The sequence below is a fragment of the Miscanthus floridulus genome, chromosome 5 (assembly GCF_019320115.1).
Source record: "Miscanthus floridulus cultivar M001 chromosome 5, ASM1932011v1, whole genome shotgun sequence".
NCBI classification, from domain to species: domain Eukaryota; kingdom Viridiplantae; phylum Streptophyta; class Magnoliopsida; order Poales; family Poaceae; genus Miscanthus; species Miscanthus floridulus.
Window position 1 is genome coordinate 82,884,365 of NC_089584.1, and position 10,309 is coordinate 82,894,673.

The window sequence follows — 10,309 nt, forward strand, 5'->3', positions numbered from 1 at the left end:
AAGAGTCATCCAACTGAAAGGTTGTGTCCGTATTTTCATCATTGAACAATTTGTCAAAATACTCTTGCCATCGATGTCAGATCTCATCCTCCTTCACCAAGAGATGCACTTAACTTGGTTATAGCCCCTTGTCTTTCTCTCACGAACCCTAGCCATCCTATAAATGTCCTTCTATCCTTCCTTCGTACTCAAATGTTGATAAAGATCCTCATACACTCTACCATTTGCCACACTTACAGCTCGCTTTATAGTCTTCTTTGCCCGCTTGTACTTCTCTATGTTGTCCACACTTCTGTCATGGTACAAACGTCTATAGCATTCTTTCTTCTCCTTTAATTCATAAATCAATGAAATTAAACTAGTTGCTTGTAGCCTTTGGACTAGTAGCGCCATTAAATCTTCATGTACACTAGTGGAAGGGGCGCGCCCTCTCGCGCCGCATCAGTCAGCTAATCGTGTTGGGCCCTGGAGTGGTGGAGACTGAATCCACAAACAGTATTGTAGTTAATAATCTGGAAAGCCATGTGTAGCTAAAGAATCATTAGAGTTCATGGACACGTGAATCATAAGTACGAAGAACCATTAGAGGACATCCAGTATATTACATTTGTCCAGGGTAGGTTCAACTGGTCTTTGAGCCCTCAGATAAACAAGCATCTAGGTTCTTCATAGTACTACATGATTTCACTTGTAGCTAAGGAACGATAGTTTAAGGTAGAATAGCCTGTCTAATTTACAGATAACAGGCCTAGGAATAGGTTTGTTCCTTGTTAGTACAACAAGATTTTTTTTATTAAGTCCATCTGACATCTTTCATGATCTAACAGACTTAACATGCGCAGGAATCATTGTCCATGCTGAGCTTGTGAAGCATAGTCATGCACATGTCACAAAATGGTGTAGCACATACTCCGTTGAGCGACAACACCTGGTTGCACAAAGAATTTGGTGGATCAATAGATGATAGATATACAATATGATTTGTACAGGTGTAGGAAAGAGCCATTTGAATTTGTCAATTGCATGGGTGCGGTACATATCGGATATTTTGCATCTTGAATATATATAACCACTGACATAGGGTGTATCTGGAATTTAGCGGGAATGATATTGGTCCATGTATAAGTACAGGTATTTGCATATCTATAAACTAAGGAAAATGTAAGGTAAAACATTCTCAAGAAATAAGATCTTACTTAATATTTTTGTGGGCATGCAGCCGACAAATAGGCCCACCACTACATTAGGAGCATCTTCACTGTACAGGTGATCGACGGTGAAATTTGTTGCATGATCACCCCAGAGTTACCTTGAGCTCTAGAAAATGAGAGTATGTTAGCTCATATCCTCGCTAATGAAAATGTTACAGTGCAGGCCTAACAGGCAGTATGGATACAGGACTTGCATTGTGTGTGTATACCTGACATCTTTGATGGAAACCTCTCTAAGGATACTTGCTTTTTCTTTACCCCTTGGAACTATAGATGATACCGATGTGTACTTTGTAATGTAGCCGAGAACTTCCGCGCAGAATTAGGTAAAGTTAATATTATTCCTTTCTTTTTCCATACTTCTTTTCTGTTTCTCTTTTCTTTTGAGAGGCTGCGAAAAAGCGTCAGCGAAATTTATATAACAAAAGGACTAAATTTTGGGATTGTAAAAACTTGGTTGTGAACTTGCTGATGGAACCTTTGGACATGACTATTCTGTGGAACTTTAAAGGAATCTTATATCACCGCTACAGAAGGCATAAGTTAAAGTGGGCAAAATGGTAATGCTGGGGTTGTTTATAGGAATATAAAGTATAACTATACTTTTCCTGTGTTGCTGTGAGCAGAGAAACTCGGACGATCAATTATCGCTACTAAGTACTTGCTGTTGTATAGAGAGTTCTGTATAAGGGGGGAACAGAGAGAGGGTTAAATCCATACCCATTATTTCCAAAAGATAAATAGCAGTGTTGTTGAATCCCAATAGCTAAAAAAAAGATGTGAACCAAGGACACTAAAATACCGGGTACCATATAGACTAACATGGAGTTTAGAATAAAGCAACGTTACCTTGGTGGCCTCTTCTCGAGGCACTCTTCATTGAAGACTGCCTGGCTGACAGTGCTTTCTCAAATGGAACAGTCCCAGCCATGGTTCTAAGAATAAGACATGTTTAGTTGTTCCTGCGAAATCCATAGTCCAGATCAATCAATTTACAGAACGAAACATTGACATTATCCTGTCCATTTGGCAATAGCTTTGCCTGTAAATCACAGAAACGATCATATGCCTATAGTGCAGGGAAAAAGATATTTATTTTCATCATCATTGGCATTCAAATATGGTCAACATGTGACCATAAAAAAATTGAGTGTAAGGCAGCGCGAACGAACCAGTGCATGATATTACACGACCTACCTTGATCATTTGTCGGAAGCTTCCTGACACAAGGAATACATCAACATTCCAAGCTTTTAGCTTATTAACCAAATCAGCCATTCCAGGAGAAATTCTGCAGAGAAAGAAACAATTCTGTTGATAATTCTCTAAATGGACCAAGGAAATGGACTAACGGTTGTTTGTAAGTAGAAACACAGCAGTCAATTCTGTTATAGTGCAGGCGAAACAAGGTTGATTAAACTATATCTTTGTTTTGCTGTATTTAAAGAAGGCCCCCTTAAAGAAATCTCATGACACCACTACAGAAGGCATAAGGTCAACTGGAGAAAATAATAATGATGGGGTTGTGTATACAAATTACAAATTTAACTACACTTTTCCTGTCTTACTGTGAAAAGAGAAACTCGGACGATCAATTATCACTACCAAGTATTTGCCGTTCTATAGAGATGTAGAGGCATCAGACTATCATTTTTCATCCAAGCACTGCCTAATCCAAGCATCGTTATTTTCGCATGATGTGGGTGCTCGAAGATATAACTATTTAGTAGGAACCTGCACATGGTTTCACCCTAGAACTATCTTCAGGAAAGAATTCAGTAAATGGCAGTCACATCTCTCCTTATTTCACAACGAGGTGGCAACCTATGTGAATCTAGTATCTTACCTGGTTGTCTAACTGAAAGTCTAGTAAACCTAAACTGCCAGTTCACCAAGAACAAAATAAAGTAGGGAGTCCCAATAAAACATTCAGCATTAGCCAGTTGTAGGTCACCCATAGACAATTATTTATGCATGAAGTTGAATATGACTAAGGTCTGTGAGCTAACAAGTGACAACAAAACCCACACAGTGAAGCAAAAATGTAGGCTCCATGCTGACTGAATTGATAAGCACTATATCGAATAAACTTTCAGACATGCAATTCCATAATATGGTTTAGTTGCATCACATCATTTAGATCTTTCCTGTGACCATTCACACATTAACCTTGGTCAGAACCAAATTACTGTAAATTTCCGTCATTTAAATGTCAACAAAGGAGCAATAGCATACTCACATGATAAATTCTGCATCATAATCATAATAAATCATCCTAAACTTACTTGCAACCGACCTGAAGTATCCCAATCGATAAAGAGAAGTCCTTCAGTTCTTGATGCTTAGAATGTCTGCAAGCAAATCAGAGGCTTTCAGCAATGTGCAAGGAAATTTATGGAGTTGAGGTAGCAGTGGCAAACCAAAAACATATATCACCTTACACATGCCATAAACAAATCTCTAGCCAAAGGCTTTGCATTTATAACACCGAAAAAAATTCCAAGGCACAGCATTGCGAAGATGTTTCATGGTGTGGCAGCAGTTTGTAGTGGCTGATCAAATCAACAGCACCAGTGAGCTCCTTTGGCCCTGAAATATAGAGATGATATTATCAAACAACCACATAGCCGACGAATAAGGTTTCAGAAAAGATAGATGCACTGATATATCTATGAAGTGAAATTTAATCTAGCTTACAATAGACATTAGATGCAGTATTGCAGCAAATAAAGCAGCTTTGTGCACCATGTCACAAAATACTAACTGTCCAACTAACGCATTGTGAACTATGAATAAGTCAAAGCATGTGAGTTTTTGCCCACTTGTTAAAAGAACTGCAGTAAACAGCTTGCAGGACATACTGGCTTAAGCTGGCAAAAGAATCAGCATATAATTATTACTAATTTATCTTGATACTTGCTCAGTTAACTAGAGTACTGAGAATAGGATATCATTCTGCTCTGGTTTTTATTTTTCCTTTTGGAGGATAAGGAATTACCTGAGGCACGTAAAAGTACAGCAGTTAGAATGCATAAAAGATTTTGAGAAAAACTGGAAGTTGGCAAAGGCTTCCATGTACACGAAGACATTACTATCCCAATCATTCTAGAGGCATTTCAAAGAAAAATAGGAAGCATTAGACTGCACAATAAGATAATCAATCAACCTCATGTAAAGTTTTATCATTTTATCGTAAACAATTTTTTAGTGTATAACAGCAAAACCTAGCGGTCAACCAGGCATCATGTTTGGCTTTTATGTTTTTTTGTGTAGAGACCTAAATGACAATGTAACTGCATCATTACATCAAACAACCTGAGGGGTGCACATTGTGACTAACCTTGGTAAGACTCGGCCATGGTCTTTTGATGGTAGAAGGTGAGCTGCTCACTTTTTGAAATTTGCCCACAACTGCAATCCTCCAATATCTAAAAGGATTTAAGAAAATAAGAGACAAATAATAAATGATGAAAGGTAGGCGATGAGTAAATATTGCTTGTTGATTGCCTGTACTCCCAGAAAGCACTAATGAGTAGTCTTCTGCTTGGGGCGGTGTAGCTGAAATCCTTACGAACACTAGCACCAGCAGAACCTGCGTGCCAACCGAAATGTATTGCCATGAAGACATTAAACATCACAGATGTATTAGGCAATTGCATGCTATAGCAGATGTACAAGCGCTGCAGGCGAGGGAGAGGCCAGTTGCATCCGTATCGGCCGTCGTGTGCGCGGTCCGCGGCTCGTGACGCAGCTAGGGTTTCGTAGAGCACAAGAACACACGCGAATTGGCGGAAGGAGGCAGCGGTGGGGGTGCCCGCGCCGCCGGCCACCGGTGGGGGTCGCGGTCGCCCCGCCCGTGCGTCGCGAGGGGGCGTGGAGGAGGAGAAGGACGGCCGCCGCCACGCCGATGGCCGGCGACCGCACCGTCGCCCTGCCCGCGCTCGCGTTGGTAGAGATGGGGAGAGAGGGAGGGGAAGAGTAGAGACTGTCGGGACTCAACAGCGCAGAGAACGGAGGGGAAGGGGGCCGCCGGTGCGCCGCCCGCGGGGGCGCCATCACCCTAGTCGCCGGCGCGTCGGGAGAGAACGAGAGAGAGGATGGGGAGAGATACGGTTCTTTTTTTTAAGGAGAAGCGGAAGCTGATCTATATATTTGCTTCTATGGATTCTAAAGAGAAGCGGGGGAAGTAGAGGAGAAGCGGGAGAAGCCGTTCTCGACAGAATCTGGTCCAAGTGATCTGGACCGCACGATCGAGGATCCAACGGCTGGAAATAATTAGGGTGACGTGGCGTCTGGTTCTCTTCGAGGAGTCGACGCATTCTTTAGAGGAGAACTGGTGATTTGCGCGCGCCCATGCGCGCGAGGAATGGCCGAAAATCTATCTGGGAAATGGCACAATGCTGACAAATAACAAATATTATAGGCGCCTAACTAAAATTGAGTCACCTAACTGACAGCTGCGATTATCAAAGATGATGAGATACTGTCTATCATGATATAGGTTGCTATCTATTGGAGACCACAACAAATTCAGCACAGAAACAGATAGAGTAACGTATAGGAGCAGTTTCTCGCTGCACTAAAGAGTCTAAACAGGACACCAAATTTAAGCTACATCAGTTTGACCAGGGAGCTAAGCAAGGACACAGGCTTCCTATTGTCGATTTGGCGACGCTAATTGTTTCGAGGTGCATGCCCGTGGAACCACGACATAACCAGGGAACATGCACGAGGCCAGCGAGAGGGCCTACTAATAAACTAAAGAGTTTACATACTCATGCCCAGTTCAAGGGTCTATTAAAAGAAGTTGTTGCTGCCTAGGGGGCCGATACAGGGGCCAAGCTAACAGACAGAGAATGACAGGGTTAATTTCCGTTGCAGAGGATACGACGCCACCAAAAAAATAGGCAGAAGTCTTCTCTGGACGGCAGGTGTTAGTGAGCCAGTCCAACCAAAAGCATGGGAGCCGCTGCATGGGAGCCACGACATAATCTCATCTTTTCCATATTTGTTGAGATGACTTTGCATCATAGGCAAAGAATTAGTTCTTCTGAAGAGAGGTTTACAGCATTATCACATTGTTTAGCCTTGGTGTAACAATTGAATGGTGCCTTTGATTTTATATGTATGATAAAGTTCATTTAAAATAAGGAGGTACGATTTTTTCTAAATCATGAAGAAATGGCTAACAACAAGGAATAGTGAATCACATTTGAGCCATGAGATGTTCTGAAAGCTAGCAGTTGGCCTAGACTACAAGAGCATGATGACTGCATACCTTGCGCCTGCACCGTCTTGGATCAGCAATGTCAGCACCAGTACCCTCTTTGAAAAGCCTACGGCGAGAGGAAGGATGGTTGCTGCTCTTGGATGGGCCACTGTGGACGAGGAGCAATCAAACACAGATGAACAGACATATGGTGAATGTGTTGGAGAGGCCTAGAGCAAATATATTACCTTCTAGAATGTTTCTTCGACACCTGGTGTTTCAAGGCCATCAAGCTTGGGCGGTGGAGTCTGCAGGAAGCAAGGATTGTGATCATCACACACAAAAGCCTTGAAACAGCGCCACTAAATCTAGGTGTTAGAAGAAACATACGTTTAAAGGGCCTGGTGAAGACCACACGGACCACAAGACCACACGGCGCAACATGTAAGCATTTCGGCCATTGAAAGCGACAAACGAATCAAGGAAGAAAGGTACAGGCGAGAGTGCGGAAAAGGGGTATACCAACACGCCGAGGACGTAGCCTGTTGTCGCCCAGTCGCCGGTGGCGCTCCCACCTGGCAGCCGCACGCCCCAAGACCTCAGTCAGCAGCCCCGCTCCCAGTGCCGCCGCGCTCCGCCTCGTCAGCACCTGCAAATCATACGCAGTGCGGCGGCACCACACGGCACAGCGGCGGCGCCGGGTACCCACCGGATTAGATGGTTCCGCCGGTAGAATAGAGGAGGAGGAGGAAAGGGAAAGACGGCGAGTCCCACACCTGAGGCAAACGGCAGAGTTCGGAGCGGAAATCAAGAATGGAGGCTGAGGAGCTCTTTTATCGTCGCCGTTCGTCCCTTCGGAGCGGGCTGGTAGACGCTGTGGAGTTCGGAGCCGTTCGCAGGAGGAGGAAGCAGGAGACGCTGCCGCGCGGACCCCATCGTCATGCGAAGGAAGCCGGCCCCACCGGCAGCGGCATATGGTCGGCAATCGCAAGCGCCGCTGCATATTCCCAATCCCACCGAACCCAGCCCAAAAGTACCGAGAAACCTGGCACATGATCTGTTCGTCTGGCCGTAAACGGTCGTAAATTTTTAGCTGAAATAATATTTTTCTCCCACATAAACCAGCCAGCCGCACTTCTTCACGAACCAAGCAACGATACGAACCTAGCCAACCGAACAGGCCATTAAGAAACTGACCAGTGGATCACCTAGTGCTAAGCCAATAAACAGACGACGACGAAAAAAGAGGCCCGTGCAAGCTCCATACCGTGAAGGCCGACGTGCGGAGGCCATGCCGTGGGGGCCGAGGCCGCCCGCGCCGGGGGCCACCCTCGCCCAGCGCCGCAGCTACAGCCGGGGCGTGCCCGCGCCGGGGGGCGCCCTCGCCCTGGCCGTCCGTGCAAGACCGCCGGGGGCCGACCGCGCCGGCGCGCCCAGGCCCACCCACGCCTGTGCGGCACCACGCCTCACGTCGCTGTTTGAGAGGAACGGAGTGAAGAGACTGAGGTAGTGAGGTCTGATATTTTGCTGGGAGAGAGCAGGCTTTGCAGCGATGGACGTATGGACGCTGCCGCTGGGCCTCAGTACTCCAGCCAATCCACGCTAGACAACAACCAGAGCTGGCCATTGCTAGATCGACAACAACAGGCGCACGCTATCTGACCGAGCTCTGTTCGAACTCCATATAACGTCGCAGGAGGTAGACGTGTAGGCACTGACGGTGGGGCCACTGTACTGTCAGCCAACTGCAATTGGACAACGGCCAGCAGAGGCCAATGCGAGAGGGAGAAGGTCAGCAAAACGGGCCCGCCTGGCCGTACCATCGTCGTGCCCTGGTCGATGAAAGCACCACCTATCGGTCAAAACGGCACAAGAACCACAGATCACGAATCAGACGGGCAACATTTTTTTTTTCTACCATGGACATGCTGGCCTCGCGAGCTGGCCACAACGAATTTACACTTTAAATTGCACAGTATTTAGAAATACGAAGAAGCACACAGGTAACTAAAGCTGAATATACATGAACAAATAACAGAGAGAACCACACAATGAAAACATATAGTTAGCAAAACTAAGAACAGGCCTAATACCTAGTGCACACTTATACCGAAGAAATGAGAAAGCTCTAGATATATTTGATACACAACTGATAGATAACCCTAGGCTCCTCATTACATAAGTTTTGAAAAGGATTTCAGATACATCGCATAGTGATTTCTAATGACAAGGAAGCAGAGTGCTAACTATGGATAGCCAAAAAAGGCCAAATACCTATCGCATATATGAGAAATCTCCTAGTAAAACTGTTGAGATATCCCTAAATGAACTCACCGTTTGTGCGTGGAGATTAGAATCCTATGTAGTAGGAGATGCACCGGCTCAATTGAAGTTCAATACTGATGGATTCGTTGAGACAAACTTGACGAAGGCAAGATTCACCTGCAATGGTAGACCTGTCGGGGATTCGTATAGGCATGATATGTCGGCCATAACTTGGAGGATTACAACATCAGTACGGATCGAAACAGGGAAGAAGAACAAATGCATTCAGAAAGGGGAAAGAGGAAGCATGATAACGAGCCAGATGCGGAACATGAACATGACTCCATCTTTATTTGCAGCACCTCCCTCTTTTGCCCATGTGAGCAGGGGCTTCGGAGGAGATCTCGACACCCGCAACCGAGCGATTTCATCAGCGCGACAGTTGGCAAGGCAAAGCACTCCTTTCCTTTGACTACGTCAGAATAGACGATCACTGCCAGGTCGGAAACCCCACTGCGGGATTTGGCTCCGGTAGTGGACAATCAGCAATGACCCATCATAAGAACCCGGCAGTGAGACTCTCGTCACTATCAGATTTGGCTTCAGCATACTGCCTCTAGGTGTAGAACCGACAACGATATGTGGTAAAAAATCCCACCGCTGGTGTGGGATTTGGCTTCGCCAGTGGGCAATAGGCAATGACCTATCACAAGAACCGATAGTGAAACTCCCATCACTGTTGGATTTGGCTTCAGCACAATGCCTCCGGCTCTAGAACCAACAGCGATAAGTAATAAAAAAACAAAAATTATGCGTTTCTTAGGATTTGAACTCAAGACCTCATCAGCATTCACATTCTCTTAAGCACACATACCAACTAAGCTATGCAACACAATGACTATGCAATTGAACCTATTCTTTTAACTACATAATTTTGAATCTTATATTGTATATTTAACCGTCCAAACAATCTTAAATGAAAAAGTTGTTAACAGTAAAGTTGTAGATCTCATCGAGTACTACAACTTTGATGTTAACTTTGTCTCTATTCAACATTGTTAATAATCTCAAATTTGATCCAAAAAATTATATTGCATATTTGGACTTGTAAACCATTTCAATTAAAAAGTCATCAACTACATTTTAGATCTTAACTCTCTAATTTTGATATAAAGTTTATCTTGGTCCGATCTCATATGAAAAGTGATGATTTTTTTATTCAAAACAACCTATCACTTGCGGTTGAAGCCACGACCCGACAGTGATAGGTGAAGCTATCATTGTCGGTTCGTGGCTTTAACCGGCAACGATAGTACACGGTCTATCACTGTCGGCTGAAGCCATAGACCGACATTGATAGTACACCGTCTATCACTATCAGTTGAAGACATGAACCAATAGTGATAGACCATCCATCACTGCCGGTAGGGGCGAAATCTACAGGGTGTGTCAGGTATAGACTGGCATACCCTACAAGTCCAGCGAGTATAGAGTATAAATATTATACGTGTAGATTTGAGAAAAGAAAATAAAAACATACTTGGAAGTGATCGTAACACCCTGGTGTTACGATCTTATTTAGCGCCGCGATTTAGGTCTAAGTCAAATTTTCAAAACAAGTTTC

At 44.4% G+C, this 10,309-nt stretch overlaps 1 protein-coding gene across 19 annotated transcripts; it reads right to left on the reverse strand.

The window, feature by feature from the left end:
* Nucleotides 1–566: 566 nt before the first annotated feature.
* LOC136450134 (uncharacterized) lies at nucleotides 567–9,161 on the reverse strand. 19 transcript variants are annotated; one of them, XR_010758275.1, is made up of 15 exons: nucleotides 7,688–8,209; nucleotides 7,197–7,485; nucleotides 6,943–7,069; nucleotides 6,669–6,728; nucleotides 6,490–6,589; nucleotides 4,719–4,803; nucleotides 4,552–4,639; nucleotides 3,648–3,800; nucleotides 3,497–3,562; nucleotides 2,409–2,502; nucleotides 2,061–2,173; nucleotides 1,815–1,892; nucleotides 1,421–1,602; nucleotides 1,197–1,317; nucleotides 567–928 (listed from the first exon to the last, which is right to left on the reverse strand). XR_010758275.1 is itself a non-coding variant. In XM_066450450.1 (14 exons), the coding sequence occupies exons 8-11, from the start codon at nucleotides 3,722–3,724 to the stop codon at nucleotides 2,164–2,166; spliced, it is 327 nt and encodes a 108-aa protein (XP_066306547.1). In that variant the 5' UTR covers nucleotides 3,725–3,800; nucleotides 4,552–4,639; nucleotides 4,719–4,803; nucleotides 6,490–6,589; nucleotides 6,669–6,728; nucleotides 6,943–7,069; nucleotides 7,197–7,485; nucleotides 7,688–8,252; the 3' UTR covers nucleotides 567–928; nucleotides 1,197–1,317; nucleotides 1,421–1,602; nucleotides 2,061–2,163. The 19 variants fall into 19 exon arrangements, 12 of the variants coding, with proteins under 12 accessions (XP_066306547.1, XP_066306546.1, XP_066306545.1 ...); XR_010758276.1 differs by lacking the exon at nucleotides 1,815–1,892 and adding an exon at nucleotides 1,932–1,977 and having other exon boundaries at nucleotides 7,688–8,208; XR_010758274.1 differs by having other exon boundaries at nucleotides 1,815–2,173; nucleotides 7,688–8,210.
* Between the last annotated feature and the right edge of the window lie 1,148 nt (nucleotides 9,162–10,309).